Source organism: Balaenoptera musculus, chromosome 5 (assembly GCF_009873245.2).
Source record: "Balaenoptera musculus isolate JJ_BM4_2016_0621 chromosome 5, mBalMus1.pri.v3, whole genome shotgun sequence".
Taxonomy (NCBI): Eukaryota; Metazoa; Chordata; class Mammalia; order Artiodactyla; family Balaenopteridae; genus Balaenoptera; species Balaenoptera musculus.
The window spans coordinates 46,401,478-46,428,428 of NC_045789.1; the positions used below are offsets into that span (position 1 = coordinate 46,401,478).

The 26,951-nt window shown below is 39.7% G+C and overlaps 1 protein-coding gene across 5 annotated transcripts in view; it reads right to left on the minus strand.

Annotated features, from left to right (window-relative positions):
- The window catches only part of FRAS1 (Fraser extracellular matrix complex subunit 1), a 445,822-nt gene that overhangs the window by 276,483 nt on the left and 142,388 nt on the right, over window positions 1-26,951 (minus strand). For all 5 annotated transcript variants that reach the window (XM_036852337.1, XM_036852339.1, XM_036852338.1 and 2 more), the window contains exon 3: window positions 3,864-3,971. In XM_036852337.1, the coding sequence (XP_036708232.1) occupies window positions 3,864-3,971 (108 nt within the window). The remainder of the gene's footprint in view (window positions 1-3,863; window positions 3,972-26,951) is intronic.

A 26,951-nucleotide genomic window follows, 5' to 3' on the forward strand; every position in this document is an offset into this window, starting at 1 on the left:
AAAGCCTGTTTCTTTGTCTATAAAATGAGAAAGCCTGACTAAATCCATTTTAAAGGCCTCTTCCAGTTCTATCATTCTGTCGCTCTGTCTCCCCCATCCCCCATATCTTCAACTTCTCTTCCTCTTCTAGGTCAGCCCCCTTTCCCTCTCAAGGTGATCATGTCTCTTTCATAGTAATATCAAAAGCCAAAACAAAACCTTCTCCCTTCCCTTGTTTGGTCAGTCTACAAATATTGACTAAGCATCTTCAGCAGACAAATAAACAAGCATTTGCAGTCTGGTGAAGGGCTGTAAAAGGGCAAGCACAAAGCACACAACAACACCCAAGAGGCTCGATGGTTGGGGATGGGAGGTTCAAAGAAACTCCACAGATGTGGTGGTGTCTGCCTAACATCCCATTTCTTTCTTCCATTCTCAGTGAAGCTGCCTGAAGGAGTAGCCTCTACTTGGCCTTCCTTTGCCCACTTCCCATTCACTCTTCGAGCCTCTGCATACACTCCCGCCACCTCATTGACAGCAACTTCAGTGTGGCCACCAGTGGCCTACATGTTGCCAAATTCAATGGATCATATTAAATTCTTCTCCCACTTACTCCCTTACCTGGGATCAACACTGTTGATACAAACTCCTTCTGGAAACTCCCTCCTCTCCTGGCTACCACAACACTGTTCTCTTCTCTGATCATTTCTTACCCCTTATCTCTCTGACCATGTCTTCTTAATCTTCCTAAGTTCCCTTTTTTTATGTTCACCTCCCCTTAAAAGATGGTGCTCCCCAAATTCCACCCTTGGTCTTGTGTTCTTTTTTCACACAATCTCTTTGGATGAGCTCATTAATTCAAAACGTTTACATTACTGTCTCCCTGCTAATGATACCCACATTATATCTCTAACTCTGTCTTCTCCTCTGAGCTTTAGACTCAGACATCCAGCTGCCTTTTGGACATATCCATCCACCTGGCTCTTCCACGAACACTTCAAACTCAATGTGCCCCAAACTGAAAGCACTGTTCTCCCAGATAAGATGCTTTTCCTCATTCTCTTATATTCTCAATATCAGTTTGTGACTCAGCTAGCCAATTAGTCATCAAGCCATAAATATGTGAGTCACCTTTCCTTTTCCTTTCTCTCACCCTCCTACCTTCATTCAGTTCTGCTGATCTATCCCCTAAATACTTATTGAGGCTGCCCTTTCCTCTTGACCCCTACATGACCAGCACTCCGATTCAGGTACACATCCTCTCATCTGGACTATTCTCACAGCCTCTGAACTGATCTCCTCATCTCCAATATTATGCATTATCTTTGAAAAACCAGAAGGATCTTTCAAAAAGAAAAGCTGGCCATTCTACCCACATGCTTTAATTAGTATTCTATCACCATAAAAATGAAATTCCAAGCTCCACAGTACAGCATACAAGGCTCTCCATAACCTTGAACTTACCAATTCTCTAGCTTCATCTCTCATATATTCACTCAGTCAGTCAAAAGGTACTTATTGAGTGCCTACCATGTATCAGGTGCAATTGTAGGTGCTGAGGATACACGATAAATAAAAGAGATAGTAAACAAGAACTATCAGTAAACTATAGAGTATGTCAGACAGTAGTTAGTGCCAAGAAGAAAAATAAAGCATGGAAAATGAATAGGAAATGTGTGGTAACGGGCGGAGAATTGCAATTTCAAAAGAATGGCATTTGAGAAAGACTTAAAGGAAGTAAAGGGTCAAAATAGATAGATTAGATAGATAGATAGATAGATAGATAATTTCAATGGGAACAGCAGGGTGCAAAGGCCCTAATGGCAGAGGTATGCCTGGCACAAATCCAGGGAATAGCAAGCAGGCTTGGTGTCTGAAGCAGAGGGAGCAAGGAGAGTAGTCAATTAATCAGAGGGTACAGCAGTACTTTATAGGACATTGCGAGGAGTTACTCAAAGTGAGAAGAGAAGCCATCTAAAGCTATTGGAGGGGTTTAAGGAGAGAAGCAGCATGATGACTTAATTTTTAATAGGATCATCCTGGCTGCTATATCAAGATTACAGTGAAAAAGGCAAGGACAGAAACAGTGAAACAAGTTAAGAGGCTACAGGGAGAATGCAGGCAAAAAAAAAAAAAAGATACTAGGCTGAACCAGAGTAAAAGCAGAGAAGTTGCATCTGCAGTGTATTGTTTCAGGAAGGAAAAGCTGGGGGATTTGCTAATGTACTGGATGTGGGATGTGCGAGAAAGTGGGGAGGATGATACTAAGTTTTCTGGCCTGAGCGACTGGGAGAAGGGAGTTTTCATTTACTGAGAAAAATCGGGAGAAGAACAAATTAGGAAGGGACAAAATCACACTTGGTATAGAACAAGGGTCAGAAACTTTTTCTATAAAGGGCCAGATGGTAAATAGTTTAGCCTTTGGGGGCCACATATGGCCTACATCACAACTACACAACTCTGTCATTGTAGCACAAAAGCAGCTGTAGACAATGCTTAAATAAATGAGTGTGCCTGTGTTTCAATAAAACTTTATTTATGGATACTGAAACTTGATTTCATACAATTTCCACATCACGAAATACTGTTCTCTGTTGGTTTTTTCCAACTACTGAAAAATGTAAAAACCATTCTTTGTTCACAAGTCATGCAAAAACAGGTAGAGGCCAGATTTAGTCTGCTGACCCCTGGTTTAGAACACATTTAGTTTTCAGCAGTACCGCCTATGTCTTCTAACATTTAATTCAGTGCTTCTTCCACGATACCATAATTATTCACATGAAGTGGAGGAGGGCATGTCTTCATGGTCCTTACAAAACCAGCTCAGATTTACTCAGCAAGCAAAACAGAGATCTTTTAGGAGTGGTTACTCCAGAAAATAGCCTCACAACATACAGCGAAATATTATCAGATTTACCAGTATTTGACGTACACGCAGCTTCTCAGAAATATACCCATGCAGAAATTGAGAAATACCCTTAAAGGTATACAGAACCTTCACTCCAGTGTTAGAAACAAACAGAAACTTCTTAGCATTAGACACCATAAAGACTCAAGATTAATTATTATGGGGTGGGAAGAGATAAAACTAGAAAAATAAACTGTGCTTGTGAAATTGACAGAAAGCTTTTTAAAGAAAATAATTGGTCTTCTCCAGATAGTTTCAAATGTTCAAATTTGAAGCTTAAGCTTTTTTTTGTAAGTAGATTCACTTTAAAAAGAAAAGAGTCAGCACTTGGGAAAAAAAATTCTAACAGAATAGATGTGTAGTCAAAAAAATGAAAAAGTTTAACAAAGGAAAAGGAGGAACTATCCCTGACACGTTTGGTTAAATACCAGGAGATTTCTTGAGTCAAAGCCTGTCCTATGATCCTAGGTAGCCCAACGGCAGCATGATGATACAATCAGTTGCACAACAAATAACGTCTTTAGAAAATCATCTTTGAGAAGTCAATTCTGACTTTCAGTGCGTCCAATGGCTTGTAAAATGTTGTGGTTACTATCAGTAGCTGTGGCATCTGTCAGACCCAGGGAAGATCTCTGGGCAACAGTTCATTAACTGCATAACCCTATTAAGTTGCCTAAAATATCCAGGCTTCACTTTCCTCATCTGTAAAGTGGGGATAAAGATACCTACCCCACATAATATTAAATGGGATAACACTATAAAACCTTTAAGTTTTAACCTTGAGTGCCTGGTCCAGAGTAAATGCCCAATAAACAGGAATTAAGATATTCTTAGATACAATGTTAAAATTCTCTCCTATATTTCCTAAACCTTGCAATTAGAGATTGGGATAAATGTCAAAAACAGATGACCGAAAAAATGCAAACACCCCACCATTCCCTGACTTTACATTTAGAAAACAGTTAGGACACCATACCTTCTCAAAGGCACACTGAGGGTTTCTGCAAACAGCAGGTTTGCAGATAATGATATCACCATGGCAACGGCAGTTCTGGCATGAATCAGGCTTCCAAACGGTGGCATCCTGCAAAGAAGCATAAGCTCTGAGTTAAAAACTGATCAGTCAAGGTATGAGCACAAAAACGTGGTACCATCAACAGCCCCACAGCCTAAACAATTAAAAGGCAAAGGAAAGTCACAGACACACATGGTGCTTGCTGGGCACTGATTAAACCCGGAGAGGCAATAAAAGCAGTCTAATCCATTTCACCACAGTCAACCCACGTAGCCAAAGACAAGGGCATGCAGCAGGGAGCTGTCGATACCCAGAGTAAAAACAATCGATTGGACTGAAACCTCAGGAGGACAAGCTGCTCTCAGACTTGAGGTTTCTCTTTGCTGTTAACTAGCAGACACCATCGGAGCATGTTCAAAGGAAAATGACACTTAGACTAGCACTAACCAGCATCCTAAGAGCAGCTTGTGCCACTAGATACTATCAGCACCTCACACTTCACTTCCCAGTTCTTTGCTACTACATCCACCAATGCTCATCTATTCCATGGCTCACCTTTACCTCTGATGGGATAAGGTACAGACCCCATCACCTGGCACTCGCCTCTCTCCCTGGCCTCGGCAAATCTCATAGTTCTGAGACTTTCATCCACTCTAGTTGGTCAAGCCATTGGACAGCCCCAGCCTCCCTTATCTGGCCTCACAGCTTACCCTCTACCTGGATCCCCGCTTCTCCCTGACTCCCCCAAAGAGAGCTTGCAAAGCAATACACTTCTTTCAAGCCTCAACCTCAAGAACAAATCATTTCCTAACCCTTAATCCTGCACACTGCACCCTCCACTCGGGTGCGGCTCCTCATGGCTTCTCTGCGACCCCACTGTGTCCTGCATACACTGCCACGCTTCACTGCACTCATCTACATTCCTGTTATCCTGGCTGGACCAGACTGTGAGCACGCAAAGCAGGCACCGTCCTGGGCCCAGCACACTGCAGGTTCTCTAGACCAAGAGCTCACAGTGCACAAGTCGCCTAGTGAAGGCTTTGTCCTCCTTTCTATACTTCCTCATCCTTTGGTCCTCAAACAATTGAAGTGCTACTCGAATACTTTGGGGAGGAGTAAGGGAAGTTTCTAAACTCTTGATAGAGTCATCAGAATATTAGCACTCGACCTGAACTGGGATGAGCTGGGAAAATGATGGATGCTAGCAAAGGATGCTTTCAAACAAAGGCAGACAACAAATGTGACGGTTAATTTCTGTGTCAACTTGGCTAGGCTATGGTACCCAGCTGTTTGGTCCAGATTTACATGGATTGTGTACAACATTCTCAAGGAAAAATGAAGTCATCCTTTTGTGTTGAGAAATGTTAAATGTATAAGCTTTTAGAGAATGTGCTTCAAACCCAAAGTCATTTAAGAAATATAAAACATATCTGAGGTAGACTACATTCCCAGTGGCTAATTCATAAAAAATTTGAGTCAAAAACGTAAAGTAGATAGCTAGTGGGAAGCAGCCGCATAGCACAGGGAGATCAGCTCGGTGCTTTGTGACCACCTAGAGGGGTGGGATAGAGAGGGTGGGAGGGAGGGAGACGCAAGAGGGAAGAGATATGGGAACATATGTATATGTATAACTGATTCACTTTGCTATAAAGCAGAAACTAACACACCACTGTATAGCAATTATACCCCAATAAAGATGTTTTTATAAAAAATAAAAAAAAATAAAACCTGACTTGGAATACCTCTGAATTTCTTTCTCTTTATTGTTACAGCACATTCTTCTGAAATTGGCAATAGTGTGCCAACTACAGTCTACTCTTAACCCAAAAAGCAATGACAAATAGGTGAGGGAAAAAAAAAATTTCTATCTCAAGCACGATGTAATAATATGTTCCCTGCTGATTTAAGAAAACGATATCAGCTTCAGGATACAGATTAAATGAAAATGACAACTTCACAAAGTCGGTGACTACTGTTTATTGATCGCTTACGCTGACAGGAAGTGCTGGTAGGAGAAGGCACTTGTGGTGCTGGAGGAGGGTGGCCTCGTTTGCTTTCCTGACCTCTGCCATCACCCTAGAGAGTGGGCCCAGCAGAGAGGTAGGCAACTGCGTATCAACGCTACGGAAAGCTCTTACAGGAACGGCAACGCTATGAAGCTGGCGCTGTTATTATCATGGCTATTCCCACTGAACACATGAGGAAACAAGACGTGAGAGACTGAGCAATTTGCTCGAGTTCACGAAGCTGTAGGAGACCTAAGAACTCAGGCTCTGGAGCCAGACTGCTGGACTTGACTCCTGCTGTCACCATTCATTAATGGTGACACCAGTGAGTCCGTTATCAGGTGTCTGTGTCCCAGGTTCCTCATCTGTAAAGTAGGGACGATAAAGTACTAAACTCCGAGGGTTATTGAAAGGATCAAATGAGATGATTTGCTTAAAGAGATCTGAACAGTGCTTGGAACTTACTAAAGGCCCATTAATTTGTTTTTATTGTTATTTATTTTTAATCCAAATGCTTCCTACGGTGTCACAGGCATTTAGAAAATATCTTCTAAACATTTCCTTTTCTCAGAGTGAAAACATTCCCCTAAGTACCTTGACTTTCCCATCTTCCCACTCCAGCCTACACAGGCACAACTGAGTGAAATTATTACTTAATTAGGACCCCCTAGCACTGAAAAGACCCAGGATGTTGCATTAGAAGAAAGGAATGAATCCACAGGTTGCATTTTCAAGACTACTTAGGTAATTGGAAAAGCCTCTGTAACCATGAACCCATCTTCCTTTTCATTCAGACCTCAGATGACCATGAGAGCTCCATGAACTCGCTTCAGCTCAATGTGGCTCTAAGATGCCTGTCATCGCTACTCTCTCCAGATGTGGCATTCTTCCACCAGGTATCAAGTTCTTCCCTATACTTCAACTATTTCCTCAGTGACTCTAGCCTCCAGAATAGTCCATTGTACCTTTTAACAGCTCTCAATCACTGAACTCAGCTTACTGAACTCTAAACAGGATGTTCTAAAAACATGAAATAATTTTTCACTTTCATTCATAACATTCATTATGTTAATTCAAAGTTAAATTTATCTGGGCCCAGGAAGCATTTAATCTGTTCACATACCTGTCTTCCCACTAGTCTATGACTCTCCAAGGAAGGAGAGCTCGCTTTATTCCTTTTTGTGCAGCCCCTTCACCTAGCACGATTCTTGAGTGTTGGCTGAATTCATTAGTGAACAACCCTGAGTACTTGCTTATCCTCAAGAAAATATCTATCCCCATGACTTGAGATACCCCAGTTAGGACAAGAGGTCGTGAGAAAACAATGTTTAAGCGACATCACTACAAAATCCCCATAATGTGGAAGGTTATTAGGTCACTGGAATCAAACTACAAAGAAAAATTTTCTTCATCTAGGCATTGTCAAAAAACTTCCTTATATTAATGTCCTCATAGAGTCAATAATTTATGGTTAATTTTAAATAAAATGAGCCCTTTAACAAGGCCTAGATAGATGGCCAAATATATAACAAATCAATTTCTATGGTACCATAAAATTGCTTTATGAAGGTAGGGATGCTAGAGTACCTCAATCGCTAAAACTCTGGATAAAGCCATAAAGACCAAAGAAATAACACTGTGAAGTAAATTTTACAGATTTTCCATGTCACCATTGCAATTCTGTCACTTTATAATCCTCTCTTCCAATCTAACACACTCTGCAAAAGAGAGTCTTATAATAGTTTTTCGCTAGAATATAGATTAAAGGATTAAATTATGACAAACCTAAAAAGCAATATAAATGGCTTTTAATATTTTTAATAATAAGTGAATAAAGTGTTCTTGTAGATAATATAGTGCCTTCATCCCTAAATACCTTACAGTAATAGCAAGGTGCTTCATAAAAAACAACAAAAACTATTTCACTTGGTTAAATATTTATTAAACATTTGTTTAATGCTAAAAATAAACAGTGAATATATCCCTCATGAGTATTCAAATTTCTGGGGGGATATTATTTATGGTATTCTACAATAGCAGTATATCAACTATCTACATAAATTTTCTTTCACCTGAATGTTATAATAACCCTATTTTAGGTATTGATTAATTCATCTCATTTTAAATCCCCTTAGCTTCTTAGGCCAAAAATGAGAAAGGAGGAATAAAGCAACCCTAAAGTTGTGCTTTTAAATTACAAAATAGTATATAATGTCTTTTTATAATTAAAACATATTTTCGTGCATGGAAACAAAGTATGGAATAATACAAACCAGTAAGCGAAGGGTGGTCATTCCTGGGTGAGGATTCTTGATTTTTTTGTTTTTTCCTTTTTCCTTATCCATATTTTCTATTTTTTCAATAACAAAATATGTAACTTATGTGATCTTGTAAAGTTACTTTCAAAATATAAGATAGAAAAACCAAAAATGTGGTGCCCTTTTTCCTGCCAACCATAGGTACATAGCATCTGAGCTTTGGAGTTGAACTGGCATGAGGGGAGGGGAGTTAAATAAAACCACCCACCAAATACCTAAAAGTGAGCCATTCAGCTAAACTTCCTGAGTTATCCCCAAACCTTCTTGCAGTCAGTAAGATTTTAAAAAATTAACTGTGTTCTCTACTTCTCCTTCAAAGCAATGAAAGGACCACAATATTCCACTGGGGCTTGTGTCTTCATTTCTGGAGGTTCATTTTCCCGACAAGTCTGGTTTTCAGGAAAGATAATCCATATAAAAGGGTTCTTTGACCCAGCTCCAGCTCGGACACAGAAATAATGGTTCTTGTTTGTCAAGGAACCATAAAGGAATGAATCAATAACTTTCATAAGGTTATTTCAGAGTTCAATTCTTTCCCCAAGTGCCCTTCCTCAGACAGCTTAGATAACAATACCTTTTTCATTTGGTCTCATTTTAAAGTTCATGTGAAGCTCCTCATCCAGCCCCAAATAAAAAGGAGCAGAGGACACACTGTTAAGAAAAGATGAGTCCTTGTATTTACATCAAATTCTCCCCTTTCAGGAGGGACTAATACAAGCCAATGCCAAATAAAAGAGAAAATGGTGATCCACTTCCTGTTTGAGACCTAGTTCAAAGGCTTGCTCCATACAATACCCCCTTATGGAGTTTGTTTTGCACACCAAGGGCCTAAGTAGTTTCGCATTTTGGCCTCCTGGAGTGATTAGCTTGTACCTGATCTCCTCCTGCTGTTGTCTTAAAATGATAAACCTGAAGGCATCAGCCATAAGAAGATCAACTTAGATACAGAAGCAACAGCATGAATCACAGATGAAAAGATAGCTGCTACACATAACTGAAAATGTCTTTGTTCAGTTGGCTGACAAGAGACCCTGAACAGCATGGCAAGTTAACATCATGTTCTTGTACATGTCTTCTTATAGTAGTGCACTAACATAGGTGGAGGCAGGGCAAGGAAAGGAAAGGGAACAAGCTACCGCCAAGGGCCAATACTTCTCCAGATCTGCCACACATTCAGTGTCTCACGGCCCCTCCCAGCATCCTGCGGACAAGGCATCACTACCTTATCTTATCAATGAGGGAATAGGGTGCGAAAAGGCTGAGTGAATTGTCCAGAGCACATCCAGTAACGGGTGGATCTGGGATTCAAACCCATCCTTTTTCTTCTTTGCTACACTGTTATCATATAGCATCAGTAAGAATGAATGCTTTAGTGTATACATGTCAATCCCAATCTCCCAATTCATCACACCACCACCACCCCCCGCCACTTTCCCCCCTTGGTGTCCATACGTTTGTTCTCTACATACTAATATGTATAAAATGGATAACTAATAAGAACCTGCTGTATAAAAAAATTAAATTTAAAAAAGAATGAATGCCTTATTATATATATGTGCCTTATTTTATATATGTAGTGTGTGTATAGATAGATAGATAGATAGATAGACAGACAGATACTGTAGAGCAGTCTTATCATTTCAAGTCACTCTTACTTCCACTTTCTCACTTTAATAGGCCGACGAGGTGAGGCACCCTAGGGCAGCGCTGCTAAATTTACAGAGGAAAGGACTGTGAGGTTAAGTGACTTACCTGCCTAACAGGCTCCCCAAGCCTCCAACAGCACACTCCCACCCCTCTTAATCTAACTTCCACACATCCTCCAAGTCTCAGTTGAAATATCACTTCCTCAGGGAGGCCTTCTCTGCCTCCGTGACTAAGTCAATATTTCCCTGCTCATGTTCCCAAAGCTCCCCCTACTTCCAAAAAGCCAGTCTATTCCTCCAAGTTCTGTTTGGCACAGAAAAGACAAAGGAGAAAGAGAGCACCTTCTGGGTTCCAGATACTTTGGCACATTCACATCTTTCATATTTCTTCCTAAAATATTTTGAGATACATATTATCATATCCCCATTTTACAGATAAGGAAACCAAGGTTCTGACAGGTTAGATGATATTCCCAAAGCTTGTAAGCAATTGTACCTATATTTGAACAGATGGCCATTTGATTCTGAAACTTATGTTTTTCCCACCACACCCATCTCTGTACCCACATCATTGGTCTATGGACACAAAGTTATACAGCACACTAGCTCAAGTAGCAATGCCAAATGCCAATATGGTAGAGTGGATAAACTTGGGTTCAAATACCGATTCAATTACTTCCTAGCTTTGGGAACTTAGACAAATCTTAGCTTTTCTGAGTCTCCATTTCCTAATATATAAACTAAGGGTAAGATAGGACCCAATGGGGTGACAGTGAAGGTGAAATAAACTAATGTACTTACTTAGCACAGTGACTGGTGCATAGAAAGCACTTAATAAATGTTAGCTATGACTTTGGTCACTTGCCACAATCTTAACCAGTTGACCACGGTATTTTCAGTGACAGAGGGAATAGTTGTAGCATTTAGAGCTTTAGAAAATCCCTCCAGCTTCCAAGATAAGGGTAAGTTAACTTTCCCACTGCTTATATGTTTACAAAATATTCCACTATAGAGTGCTGTGGAAACTATACTCCTGGAGTAGTACACACACACACGCAAAAAAAGGAACACTGCAAAATATAGAATAAGATTAAATACCCAGTGAATGTGCTCACATTCCAAATTCTGAAGCAATGGAAACACAGGCTTAGCTCTTCTATTTTTACACCCAGCTTTCCATTTGTTCTAACACAATCCTGTTACAGTGAAAGCCCAAACGAAGAGGACTCCAGTGACAAAATAACCCTCATAAATTCCGGGAGATGTTAACCACAGAAAAAGTTCTAAAATGAATAAAAAGTCTGCCTCATATTTCCACTTTAAGTAGTCCAGATACTAGGGAGACTCTAGTACAGCTTAAGCTTGAAATTGCTTTTTTTTTTCTCTAACAATTCAGCTCTCAAAGACTTCATTTCCTATTCCTAAGGCAAATGAAGAAAAAAAAATTAAACATTCAAAATGTTTGGACATGAAATTAAATTATAGCTATACCATTATCTCTCATATTAAAATTATTTATTTTCTTGTCTTCCTCCCCCAATAGATCATTATCATTTGTTCTATAATTAGTTGTTTACGTCTATCTACCTCCCCAAGAGTAAGGACAATTTCTTTACATAGAGGTAGCTTTGTATTCCCATAGTGACTGAAACATGGCAGGCACTTATAATGATTTTGACTGAGTTAATGGATGGATGGATGGGTGGATGGATAGATATTCCCAAATTTAAATAATTGCTGGCAATTTTGTGATGTAATAGCTGAAAGTCAAACACACAGACAACACTTCACTCTCCATGCTGCCCTTGCAGCTGCAGTAGCCATTTTCAACACGCGCTGTTTGAGATCCAGCCTTCTAGACCTATGTCTCAGTCAAGACCTTTGCTCTAAAAGGGCCCGTCTATTTCTGCCTGAATGCTAGGCTTGTCTGCCTGATGCTCTTGTGTTCCAGCATGTCAAAGCTGTATCATAGCATTTGAAGCTATGCAGCGAAACCTTCATGCCTAACTTTTTCCTCTAGCTAGCCTCTTGGCAGCTGATCTAGTTAAACTGACCACCCAGTAAATGGCTGGGAGTTATACTGATGTTCACATTCAACTATATAAAGCCACATCCTACTATGTCTGTTGTCAGGCCCAGCAGAGGCCCTGAGTCAAAGGCAGCATCACTGGTGACCACTCCTCACTATTTAATGTAAAGCAGGCTCCTAAACAGGGACTATGCCACTCCAAGAGGCATTTTAAAATTTGCTCTGAAGAATGAAGGTTAGGATGCTACTGACATTTAATACACAAGGATCATAAATTCCAGATGTCATGTAATGAGCAAGACATTCCTGCACCAAGAAAAACTGTCCCACTTCCACATGACTTTCAAATGTCCCACAAAACATTCATGTCAGTGAAAAATCTGTTTATAGTTATCTGATTATATATCTTAACTGTTCCTAACTGTTTTACACATAAAGAATTTATTGAGTGGTAATAACATACACTGAATTGTCCAGGAACTTAACTACCATGTAACTCAAAGAAAGATGGTACTTTATTTTGTTTAGAACTTTATGAAGATAAGAGAAGACAATAAAAACATGTATTGGAGATTTTTTTTAAAACTATGAATATTTCATCAGATACAATATCTACAAACATAATTCATTTGAAATTTAATTATGGACAGCTAACTTCTCCACAAAAAAAAAAAAAATGGTGAAAGTTAGAAGACAAATATTTAAAGTGAGAAACAAAAACAAAAACAACCATCAACTTAGAATTCTTTACCTAGCAAACATATCCTTCAACAATGAAAGTAAAATAAAGATGTTTTAAATTAATGAAACCTGTGAGAATTTGTCACCTACAAATTCAAACTAAAAAAAAAAAATACTAAAGGAAGTATTTTAGGCAAAGAAAAAATGATTCTAGATGGAAACACAGTAATGTGGGAAGGAATTTTGAGTAATCAAAAGGTCAAATATATGAGTAATCTAAATAAATAACTGTACAAAACAAAAATGCTAACATCTTGTGGGATGTAAAATATATGCAAGTTTAAAATGCCTAATAACAATAATACATAAGATAGCAGAGGGATAGAGACTGTCATACAGAGTGAAGTAAGTCAGAAAGAGAAAAACAAATACCGTATGCTAACACATATATATGGAATCTAAAAAGAAAAAGAAAAAGAAAAGAAAATGATCAGAAGAACCTAGGGGCAACACGGGAATAAAGATGCAGACCTACTAGAGAATGGACTTGAGGATACGGGGAGGGGGAAGGGTAAGCTGTGACAAAGTGAGAGAGTGGCATGGACATATATACACTACCAAACGTAAAGTAGATAGCTAGTGGGAAGCAGCCGCATAGCACAGGGAGATCAGCTCGGTGCTTTGTGACCACCTAGAGGGGTGGGATAGGGAGGGTGGGAGGGAGGGAGATGCAAGAGGGAAGAGATATGGGGACATATGTATATGTATAACTGATTCACTTTGTTATAAAGCAGAAACTGACACACCATTGTAAAGCAATTATACTCTAATAAAGATGTTAAAAAAAAAAAGATAGTAGAGGGATAAATAAAGCTGAAGTGTTTCAAGGTTCTAGTATTAGTTGGGAAGAGATAAATAAAAGGATTACTACATATTGTAATCTCTAGGATAACCATTAAAAAATTAGTAAAAGCATGTATAACTAACAAGCTAATGGGAAATTAAATATAAAAATGATTAGATTGATCCAAAAGACAAAAAGAAAAAACAAAGAAAAATAGAACAGAAGTGACAAATAGAAAACAAATAGTAAGATGGTATATATAAACCTTAAAATATCAGTGATTACATTGAACAAAAATGTTAAAAGATAAAGATTGTCAGACTGTATAAAGACAGATCAGTGGATACAATAGCATTGAGAGCCTTTATCATAAAATATCAACTGAATTTCTCAAAGTAAAACCCCAATATGTATATATGTATATTTGCATGTATTTATACCTCTGCCTCAGTCAAAATAGGATTTCAGAGACCAACTCCTTTAAGAATTCAATTCACCAAGAACTTATTGAGGATTTATCATTGTGCTATACAATATGGAAGATATCAAAAAATACAGTCCAAACCAGAGACAGAAGAATACAACTCAGTCCCTTATATTTGCCCTTGAACTTGAAATACAGTTAAAGAAGCAAGACTTTTGAAACAATTAGAGAACAAAGCAAAAGACAAGAACTGGAGAAACAACCTAGTATAGAATAAGAGCACTGGACTGAGAGTCAGAACCTGCTTTTATCAAGCTGGGCACACGAGACAAGTCACTTGCGTGGGTCTCAGATCCTCTTCCATAAAATTCAGAGAGTAGACGACATCATCCATAATCTAGAGATGGATTCTGGAGTCAAACAAATCTGGGTTGGAATCTAGCTCCCTGCCTTAATAATTACAGAACCTTAAGCAAGATAATTATCCTGACTCAGCCTCAGTTTCCTTTTATGTAAAAAGAATTAAGATGATAAAACCTACCCGGGAGAATAAATTAGGTAAGACATTTGCAATTATTGGCACAGTGCCCCGAACTTACAGGGTAGAGCAGAGGCTTCTACTTCTCCAACCTCAGACCTTTCCTCTATCCAGACAAATCTCTCCATGACCTCTTTTACTCTGAAGGATCATCACTACACCCCTGTGCAGAATTTATAAAGCGGTCCATCAGCTGCTGGATTTTTTCCTCATGTGTGCATTTCATGACCATGTTCATCAATATACCAACCACTTTTCATAACATTTCAAAATATGATACCATAGGGGTAATTGCTTTTTTAAAAAAATCAAACATACGACTTCCCAAAACCCTTTTAAAATGTCCAGTATACAAGTTATATGTCCATACAATACTGATAGCTACTATTTACTAAGCAACTATTAACACATATATATAACATATGTGTATGTGTATATACATATATGTGTATCTTATAGGTGCATGTGTGTATATGTACACCTATAAAATATATGTTACATATGTATTACATATATGTGTGTGTATATATATGTATTTATATGTAACATTTAATCCCCACCAAAAAAAATCCTATAAATTAGTTATTATTGCTCCTGTTCTACAAATAAAAAATTGTTTTAAAAACCCAGAAACTTAAAGAAATTATTTGGTCAGTTATTGTACAACTGGTGAAAGCAGGATTTGAAGCCCAGACTGCTTGGTGTCAAGAACCATGCTCTTTCAACTGAAAAATGATAGTTCTGATGAGAACAGCTCTCAATAGGTTTAAGCATAACCGATCAAGAGACCGAACTGACTTTGGCTGCTGTTGCCACCTCCACCCCATCACATGCAGCTGGCAAGGATTTCGGGGAGGGAGGGAATCAGGGACCAACAAGGGCAGCTAGCCCTCCCTCGGCAATCTGACTCTCAACATCTTACTGAAGACCGTAAGCTTCTAAGGACACAAAACCAGTTTCCCCTCTGGAAATGTTTGAGGAAGCTTTCTATAAAGCCACGTGGCATAATAAAATAATAATGATATAGCTATAAAACTGTACTAGATAACACTGCTCAAATCAACTTTCTGAATCTTGGCAAATGAGAAGAGTTTAATAATTACTTAGCTGCTACTATTTCCATTTCCCAGGTTCATAGTGGAAATGTTCTTCTAAATTTCTAAGTCAGAGACAGTAAACAGGTGTTATCACTTACACCAGCTCTGGAAAGAGTGATTTGAAATGCTGTGTTGAGAAGGATCCTGAAGCTCTGTCCAGGTAGGTTAAATGAGAAAGATTACTATTGTCTGCCACATGCTCAGGGTTAAGTTATGGGAAGTAGTAGAAGTTACCTGTGCCATATGTTCCCAGATGCTAAAGCCAACATAATCTACCCTAAAATATTTTTCACCACTGTTACTTGATCCATGAATTAAAGTGGTAAAGAAAAGCAAAGGAAAAAAAAAAAAGAAAACTGGCTGGGTGAAAACCACTGAGATGATCAACTTTAATGATGAACTAATCAACTACACTATACTTTTCTTATTTTTCCATTAAGCTATTCAACTTTTTCCTGACATATAAACCTTTCCTTATTCATAACTAGTTTACAAAATAGGCTTCTGTTCTGCCTCAGCTATTGTTCGCAAGAACACCCTGGCACAGGCCACAGCTGGCATATGAGGTTAACATCTTCACCTCTGGGAACATGGATCCTACTCCCATTCCAAACCAAGAGGAAATTAACTGCCAGTTCTGATGGGAATGACATATTGACTAAGTACTTAGACCAAGCAATCCACTACCGCAGTCAGCAAAATACACAGTGGTTGTATTCTCTCACAACACAAGAATGCTTGATTAGATTTTCTGCAAGCCTCACTGTTTGCCAGGAAGCCACTGAAAAGAAGCAGGTATCAGGTGTCCCAGAGGAAGACCCTCCCAGGGTTCACTGTTAAATCCAGAGGCAGAACCCAGAGCAATTACACTTCTGGTACAATTACCAGCATCACCCACTCCCTGCCAAGTGAGGAGACTTGGCAGCTGAATAATATAGCTTTCATTTTACATTTCCACTCCAATTAGCTGACAGTACTAGTCAATTGGCTGAAGAAAACAAAATGCAAGGGGAGTTGAAAGGCCTCTATGTGATTTACAGAGCTGTGCCTTCAAGAACAATGACGAGATGAAAGGGACTGAAAAGAGAATTAGGGGACCCACCTCAACAAAAGGGCAGGCTGCAGGCAACCCACAGGTGGGATGTACGGTTTAAATGGTGCACCAGAGATATTTAAGCTTAACACCCGTCCCAACTACTGTTTGTTTGATTAATGGCAAGAGAATTAAATTGCCGCCCCTGTAAGGTCTGGCTGGGACTTATTAACATCATACAGCAGAGACATGCAACTTCTAGCCTCCCTCGTCCTGCCACACAGTCAACGTTTACAGAGAAGTTACTGAACTGAGTGCAAAGTCCTGCTATTGCTAGGAGCTGTTGAAGCAATAGACAATGAGTTTCCGGGGGGCACGCAGTCTTGTCAGTAAGATGAAATGCACCCAGGAAACAAGGAGACCATACAGCGGACAGTGGGGAGGAGGTATGGTTGCAGTAACGTTGAATAACTAAGCCATTAGAATCTGCAGACCAGCGCCAGAATCCTAGGTGAATCCCACAGAGGGGTTCTAATAGATTCCACTGGAGTCCTCACAGGTTCTGGCTGGGTAACTCCAAGAACTCTTCCAGAGCTGAGCAGAATCAACCAGAGCCTTAGGCCCAGTAACAGTCCAGATTGAACCTGGGCAAGGTTCCATGGTGCTGCCCTGCTCTCCTAGATTCTTCCAGAGCTTACGGGAGGGTAGTGACAGTCCTGTAGACAGCCTGGGAAATTCTGTCTGGTTGCACTGTGGATGAGCCTGAGATTTCCAGCACCCTTGGGGGAATGATTCCATTAAAGACAGAGCATACATTACAATTTGTTTCCTGGGTTTCATCCAAAATATACAATTTCAGCCTTTATCCATTTTTGGCCCTGGGATTGACATTTAATATAGAGTGGAGGGGTTCTGTGATCTTGTTCCAAAGCTGAATGTCAAATGTATGAAAGAGGAAGCGTCCATTCTGCAGATCAGGGGTTGCCACCTTCTTGGTGGCTCAGGACCTCATGACTCTGTAGAACCTCGTGTCCATGAACCATGTTGCTCAATGCACACCGGGTGGTTCAACATGGACCCCATTCTAAACACGGGAAGATGGTCAGCCATGCATTTCAAAGAATGAATTGGGAAGGATGGAATCTCTGTAGAAACAGCATTTGGGGAATGAGAGTACTTTCCAAGGCACAGCAAAATATTTAGTGAGAGCTAACAGACAACTCTTACAAATGCAATAAATAGCATTCTATTGAGCTACTCTGAATAAGAAAGACAGAACATAGGCAAATTTTTTTAAAGTTTCTAATACCTATGCAAAAATACTCTCAGGTAATTTTACTTAAACTATCAGTTAATCAGCCCAGAAGTTGCATAATATCATGTTAACTCTGTGTACATACAGGGATTTGTTACAGAGAAGGAGGCAAAATATCTTAAAATGCTACCAGAGACCACCAAAGGAATTTGGTATTTTTAATCTTTATAATAAATTCTATAGTCCCACTTTTTTAGTTAGAAAAAAAAAGATAGTTGGTCACATATAACTTTTTTATAATAAACGTGTTATTTTCTTTTAAAAGAAAAAAAATGCTACTAGAGAAACTGAGTCCCCCTAAAACCAAGTTCCCCTGCTGAGTTTGTGATTAACCTCTCTATCCAAACTTTATTCTCTTTCTTGTCCCGCCTGTGTTGCCCTCAGAATTGAGAAGTATCAAAGAAAAGTGGGGATTGAAACTGAACAGGACGCTCCCGAGTATAAAAGCCCCTCCATGTCCTCTGTTTCTTGTTTGTAGAAAACAGACTTTGGTCTCCTAATCTTTCCCTGAGCTCCAAAGAGCAGACTTAACAGTTACTAATTAGGAAAGTGAGGGAATGCAGAAACAGAGGAAAAGCAGTCAAGAAACAATAGTTCAGTGATAAAACAGGGTCCTAGTTACTCTTTAAGGGATATACATAACAATCTGACACACATATTTGAGTTGTTCTGCAAGAACTAAGACCCCCATCCAGGTGGAAGATGGTGACTACATGCTGAAACAAGCACACCGACCCCAGACTAGCTGGAACCAGAAGGCTGATGATTAAGATTCCCCAAACATCACCCTGTTAGCTCACCACCAACCAATCAGAAGAAAGTCATGCCCCCAGCAACGCTCACCCTAAATGTTGCCTTTAAAAACTCTTCCCTGAAAGCCATTGGTGAGTTCAGGTCCTTTGAGCATAAGCTGCCTGTTCTTGCTTGGCGCCCTGCAAATAAACACTGTATTTTCCTTTACCACAACCAGTGCCAGTAGACTGGCTTTGCTGCAAGATGGGTGAGCAGATCCAAGTTTGGTTCGGTAACACTAGTATTCTTGAAATTTCTAAATAGTTTGCACACTGACAAGTTGAGGTGAGCTCCTACATAAAATGGATGGAAAAGAGGGAGCAGGTAAAGTCCATGGATGCACTAATCTCATACCTTCAGGTTAAGATGATTTACTGTCGGAACTGGCTCTGATATCTTATTGCTTAGTACAATTAGTACTAATTGTACTTCCCTTAGCACAATTAGACTCCACCAAACATGAGAAATGTGCTTAAAAAGGTTCTCCATTTGGCTCCTGAAAAAATACCTTTTCCACAACACAGAAAAATCACCACTACACTTAAGAATAGGATCATAGCTATATACACAGTAAATAGCATATTTTTTGAGAACTTGCCTCAACTTAGACCTCAGTGGGCCATTTGGTATCTCTCGTAACTCCTCAATTCAACTTTGTCAACGGAGCAGAGAAACAGCATAGACAATATGTAAGTGAATCAGCAGGCTGTGTTCCAATAAAACTTCACTTATGAGGACTGACATATCATTTTGGTGAAATACTTTTCTTCTGATTTTTCAACCATTTAAAAATGTAAAACCCAGACATAGACTGGATTTGCCCTGCAAGCTATAGCTTGCCAACACTTGATCTACTGCATAAAATTTGAGAGAGAGAGAGAGAGAAGGAAAGACTGGATCAACGAAATGGGCTGTTTGTATGATTCCAGAGGTATAAGTGAGGAAAGATGTTCAGGGTTCTATAGTAAAATAGCACCTTCTGGTCAATTTGGAGTTGATAACATGAGAAGAATCTTCAAAGAGTTAATCATCTACTCCAACTCACATCACTCCTGTCCCTCGACTCTTGAGCCTGTTGATAAAATTCTAGCCACTGTTCTTGTCCTTGAGCTGTACTAGAAGATATGGGACAAGCAAGATTGTCATCCCTGCCGTCAGGGAGAATGATGGGCCATCATTACCTGATTCCAGACTGAAAAGGAAAGTATCAGTGCTTGGATACCTGCCTATCACAAAGCAAAGCAACTCATTTTCTGCAGAGAAAACAAAAGGAACGAACTTCTGTCAATGGAAAGATCCCATCATGAAATTTATTATCTATGGAGCGGCAGCAAAAATAAGCCCAACAAAATGTTAACGTTACAAATGTGTAGCAGTAAGGCAATTACTTATCCTGACATCTCAAGTAAACTCTGGAGAAAGCTCAACCTCTCTACAAAGTTTCTTATTGTTCCTCAAGGATGAAACAGATATTTCATACAAAAATATTTTAAATTCAACACATTATTTAGATGCTTAATTAATTTGACCTGGCAGGTGGCTCTTTTAAAAGCTTTTTTAAAGTACATTTTTGTTTAGTACTTTCTATTATTCATCCTGGAAATTGGCTGATATCAACATTACCCATGATCAATTGTTGCTAGGTCTAAAAGAAAAAGCAATTAGGAAATATATTATTTGTTGTTCTACTTCCACTATTTATAAGCAGATAACACATTTTTTGCTTGTTTAAAAAAGTTTCAGTGTTCTGATTTTCTAAAACAATGGCTCTTTGGTGTGAAGTAAAACCCACTCATGAAATTTCAAAAAGAATTCATTTGCTAATAGACAAAAATGGTCTTAAATGAGGTAGAACTTCGTTCTTAAACAAACAAATAATTCACTCTGATAATAGATGTATAAATAGGGCCACAATTCACAGATATGTTAATTGTTCTTCCCTAATAAGAACATTAAATAGCATTTGGTTTATAGCATGAAAAAAACCGAAATCATCTTCAAGATGAGGAAGAGAAAAATCAGCAAAAGAATGCAATTACCAGACAAGTACCTCCCGAATTATATCTGGAGCTGAAATCTCATATCTGGGAATAATGAATCCTGAAATTGACAATGTTTCCTCCACTGGGATAGAAAGGAATGTGTCTTTTGTAATTCACAAGTTCTATTTTGTGAACTGAAAGGATAAAGAATTCATTTTAATGACTATTCCCTAAGAAATTTCACATTTTATATTTGGAAAATCACACAGAGAGAAGGCAGAGTTCAGAATATGTTGAGGCAACCAACCTACATGTATCACCTTCTCTTCAATCCCAAGAGCCACCTGGCTTCCCAGCCCTTCCCACAGGAAGAGGGTAGCAAGTGGGTTGCTCTGGGCTTGACAGGGTTCGGGACCATCATTTGTTTCAACATCTCTAGGAAGACTGGTTTGATTGATTCTGAGGCTAACTTTCCATAATTTCAAGAGCAGGGTTAAAATAATGGTGGGTCCAAAATTTCTATGGAGTAATTCTCTTCGATCTGTCCTTGGACAAGATCTGAGAGTTAAGTCAGAACCCAGGTTTCAACCAGGTATCATAGGGCAAACAACGTGCTCTTGGCTGCCATTCCCCGCATTATCTCCTTCATACCCGTCCTGAAACTGCCCAGCCCTGGTTTGGTGCTGCTCTATTCAGGTAATGAACTGGGCTACATTAGGGAAAATGATAGTCTACGCTTCTCCAATCAGAACAGGTTCAACAAGTCCTAGCACGTGGAAGCATATTTCCAGATATACTCAAAACTTACCACCCTCTATGAACAGAAAGTAAGTTTTAGGGCAGTGTAGTGTGCTGTATTTTAAATATAGATCTTTCTAGGACTGTTCCCTTCTCCTTGTGTGTATTCTCCAAAATAAAGTTTCCTAAGAGTCAAATGGAAGTGACCTTGATGGACAGAATTATCATATTTCATTCAGTGAAATATTAACGTAAAGACTTACAACAATGTTTATTTTGATATATGTGTTTAAGAGAGAGAGAGAAAGAGATCTTTTAGGTTCGTGAGAGGATAGGAGCTTGCAATAGCTACTGTCCAGTGAACTAATGCTGAGAATCTTACCCAGTACCAGGTAAAATTACTCATAAAAACAGCAGTGACAACAGCAGCGATAGATTAGGTAGACCTTGAGGAATTGCCTTCACAGGCAACAAAATAAATGTAGGGAGAAGCAGACTAAACTCGAGAGATGAGGAAGGCAATCTCTTTATCTCCAAACTGAATCTTCAGTCTGTCCACATCCCCCTGGCTCCACTGCCACCTCTGGTCCAGGCCACCCACATCTCTCGCTGGGCTGTGGCTCTAGCAGCCCAAGGCAGCTTACTCTTCTTCCAGACAAACTGCTCAGCAAATTAAAAAATGCAGATTAGCTCATACCATTCTCAAGTTTAAATATGTCAATGGATTCTCACTGCTTTACACAAACATCCAAATTCCTTACCATGGCTTCCAGGCCGCTAAAGTTGCTCGGGCCTCACCCCTCTCTGCTCCCCTCTCCAGCCTAGTCCTCTCAACCTTCCATGGGCTCCTTAAAAACGCGCTCCTGTGGCCTGTGTTTCCTTTCCCTACACGCTCTCCTAAGGTTTCACCTCCTCACCTGTGTCCTCCCTGACTGCCCTCTCCAATGCAGGCCCCTATTATTCTCTACCATGGCTTCCTGTTTCTCTCATGGCACAAAAAACAACTGGAAATCACTCTGTTTACATCTGTTTCACTCCCTAGAAGGTAAAACCTTGACAGCTAGACCATGCCTGCTTTGTTTACTGATGAACCCCCAGTACTGAGAACTGTCGATATTTATGGAGTGAGAGAATAAATGATGTCCCAATCCTCCTTCACTCCCTCTCTCTCTCCTATCACAGTGAAGGTCTCCAAGAAATATACCACCCACCGAAGAATATATTCTTAGTTGGCTCATTCATTAAATCATTCCCTCATACACACATTCATTGATGGATTGTCTCTTTAGAGTGAATATATATATATAGAGAGAGAGAGAGAGAGAGAGACAGAGACAGAGAGAGAGACAGAGTCCCTACTATGTTAAAATCATGGGGAAGAAAGGCAGGAAAAGAGGTATTGGTTGTGTTATGACTAAAAATAGATAAGAATAGCTATATTAATCCATATTGACTTAATTTAAAATGGAACATGGGCCAGATGTTTGAAAGGGAAGTATTCTGGGACGTATCTAGACAGGCCTGGGGTCCCAAACATTTTATATGGAAAATAACCTTGTGTTTTCTCCTCAATTTAATTTTACTATATTCATTCATTCATTCACTCATTCTTTTAACAAATATCTACACTATGTCCCAAGCACTGTGCCAAGTGGTGGGCATATCAGGTCAAGGAGAGAAACTGCCCAGGATGTGAAAGAAATGGTGATGTGGATCATAGGTCCTGCCATAACTGCGGGGAAGGAGAATACTCAACCAATGCGGGACACCAAAGATACAAGGAAACAACAAGTTCCAGAATAGGAAAAGAACTTTTCACCTTAAAAGAACATTTTACACACACCCACGTTTATAGCAGCACTATTCACAATAGCCCCAATGTAGAAGCAACCTAAGTGTCCATCAATAGATGAATGGATAAACAAAATGTGGTTGTATACGTACAATGGAGTATTATTCAGCCTTAAAAAAGGAAGGCAATTCTGACACATGCAACAACAAGTATGAACCTGAAGACACTGTGCCAAGTGAAATAAGTCAGTCACAAAAGACAAGTAGTATGTGATTCCACTTATATGAGATACCTAGAGTAGTCAGATTTCATAGAGGTAGAATGGTGGCTGCCAGAACTGGGGGAATGACGAATGGGGAGTTACTGTTTAATTGGTACAGAGTTTCAGATGAAAAGAGTTTTGTGGATTGGTTGAACAAGGTGAATATACTCAATACTACTCAGCTGTACACTTAAAAATAGTTAAGATGGAAAATTTAATATTATGTGCATTTTACCACAACTAAAAAAAAAAAAAAATGTATAGACCAGGGTGAAGTTAAACAGCATGACTGAGGGGACTTCCCTGGTGGTCCAGTGGGTAAGACTCTCCCCTCCCAATGCAGGGGGCTCGGGTTCGATCCCTGGTCAGGGGATTAGATCCCACATGCCACAACTAAGAGTTAGCATTTCACAACTAAGACTATTTATTAATAAAATAAATAAACAGCACAGCTGAGATAGCCATCAGGTGTGCTCCAACCTCAGTTCTTTCTCCACCTACCTTGATGCCCAATATCCAGAAAGGCAGGTTTACAAACTGGTTAGTGATTGAGTGCTTTAGAGAAAGGGGCAAAAAAGGACACCTCTGGCATGGTCGTTAATCTCAGGGAACACAGACTTTGTTCCTAGATCATAACAGCTAAGAGGACAGCAAAATAGGCTGACTCTTTGTCCCCTAATTCTGTGACGAGGGTCCCTCAGCTAGTTCACTCAAGGCTGTCAAGACGTGACTGGCTAGGAATGTGGTGTGAGGGCAAACAAATTAAAATAAGTGGCAAGCAAAAGCCAGGTAAGGGCTCCCCGAGCCACTTGCACACAGCACATGCTGCTTCTCATGGTTATGAAGGAGTGCAGTAATTGGTCTTAGCACAGGCAGCTTACTGGCTTGAGGAAAATTTCTGCTGTAAAATCAAAAACACTTTTCACAGGCGGCCCTCAAGGAAGTCTGAGAGGTATCCATGAAGGGTACTGCTTTTATCAAGATGTCTGTGGGATATTCAGACACAATGAATGATTTGCTTTCAAATTCTCCAGCAAAAAATAAAAAATGAGGAAGGCAGATGAAACAAGATTGGCAAAATATTCATAATTCTTGAAGCTAGATGAAGGGAACATAGGGTTTGTTATATTATTCTTGCTACTTTTGTGTTTACTTGAAAATTTCTGTAATAAAAATTTATTTTTTAAATGTGCATGTGGCAGAACAATTTATGACAGGCTTGTGGATCACTTCAAGACAGACACAGAATTTAGATTATTCCTCACCCATCAAGACGCTGTAAAATTAAGCTGTAAAATTTATTCCTAATAGAATGTTAGGTGCCTTTGCCCACACGAGTCATAGAACACAGTGCATAAGCTGGGAAAGGGAGCAGGAAATAAGAAAAGAGCCTCTGTCGTTTTAGCTTCCACCTTCTGCAGCTACATTGACCCATTCTATTGGGGGAGCCACGGTAGTGAAGTCAGCTGCCCCCACCAAAGTAGATAGCCAGCTACTCGCCTGAAGATGCAGAGACTTTATTGTCTAGTGTTCCAGCTCCATTCTAAATCCAGTGACAACCATAAATAATGAACCCAACACCTATGAAGGCTATCTGTGCAGATTTGATTCCCAAGAATTATAGGCATGAGTGTTTCTAACTTGAAAAAGCACCCCACTTTGTGGATGATTCACTTTCGACCTTGGGAGGACACAGAGGTGATGACTAATGAAAACTGAACAAAAGTGGTAAAAGGAAATTTTCCCCTGGCCAAGAACAATGCTCAATAAGTGTTTCTTGAGTTAATAAATTAAATAAAATGTTATTTAAAGCCATTTGGGGCAACTGTGTACTGACTTCTTCCTCTCTATGGTTCTCTTATTTGATAAAGAAAACAGTTAAAAATTTACCCTTTAAAAGTTCATGTTCTTCCAGCAATTATACATACATCTGTTATATGCTTTGATAATATGTATCCTGATTATAAAAGCTCTATGTGCTTACTCCAGAAAACTTGGGAAATAAGACACGAAAAAAAAGAGATTCAAAATAACCTCTTTCATCATTTTGGTTTCCCTCATGGTGCCTTACCTCTGTAAGACAAAACAAATAATGTCTCAAGGGGAGATGCTGGTCAAAGGATACAAACTTTCAGTTATAAGATGAGTAAGTTCTCGGGATCTAATGTACAGCATGGTGACTGTAGCTATAAGTACCGTACTGTACACTTGAAATTTGCTAAAAGAGGACATCCTAAGCATTCCCACCACATACACACAAGAAATTGGTAACTATGTGACGTGATGAATATGTTAATTAAGGTGACTGTGGTAATCACTTCACAATGTATATGTACATCAAATCATCACATTTTACACTTTAAATATGTACAATTTTATCTGTCAACTGAACCTCAATAAAGTTGGGAGGAAAAAAGACTGTCCCACACTCTTTTGCAGCTGGGTGTGTTCATGCAACTATGTTTAAGCCGATGACAAGTCAATGGAATAATATGTATAACCTAAGGGTCATGTCCAAGTGGAAAGAACTTGGAGAGAAGATGGAAGGAAGAGAAGCATGTCCCCCTTCTGCCCTTTCCCTGAGGATACAGATGTGTGGGTAAGTCTTCGTGACCATGCAACACTTGGGGGACAATAGGTCAACACACTAGAAAAAGCCTGGGTCCCCCAAAACTGTGAAGCCACATGCTAGTCCCCGTAGGCTACTCAGATATCCCCTTTCAGGATGGAAGCACTCATTTCTCAGCTGCCGGAAGTGCTGACTGAAAATTGCCTTTGGCTGAAGGGAGCTGCCTCCCGTAATAATATTCCCTTGCCATGGGTAGCCTGCATTCAGTGACTGGTCCATAAGGAGGTGCAAACCCTGGCCTCCTTGCCTAGATGCATGACCAAGTCTGAAGAGCCGTCCCAACTCCAGAGCTCCCCGTGCAATCAGCTGAGGTCTCTGTTGATGACCGTGTCACAGGGCAACTTCTCCCTGTGCTCATTTTGGCTTCCCTCACACTCACAGGTGTTTTTCCCAAGAGCACTCCCCAACACAACACCTGCACAACAATTTCCACCCCAGAATCTACTTCTCAGGGAACCCAACCTTAGTCAATAAGCCACTGTTATTTGCTCTGTCAGTGCAAGTAGGATCTATATTTCAACTAACTCAAGTACCTATTATGTGCTGAGCTCAGAGCTAGCAATCCTAAGTTAAGACATCACACCTTTGAGCTCAGGAGCATGTAAAATGTGGTGCAATGAACAGCATGCAAATAAGGAGAAAATAAGTATGGCTTCAGAGAGTTGACTATCCCTGGTCTTATAAATATCACCAGGTTGCCCCACACCACTTTCAAGGAAGAAAAAAATCAATCTTGTTCCCAGTCTCAACATCCTTGAACTCTCATTCCCTAGTTTCCTTAGGACAGACATCTAATTCCTTTCTTTAGACGACCTGTTCAGACTTCCTTCCTTGAATGACCAGCCTCACCCTTTCTCAAGCTCCTTTGACGAAAGCTCGCTCTTGGTTTGGGGAAAGAGCCCACATGCATAGCCCACAGCTCC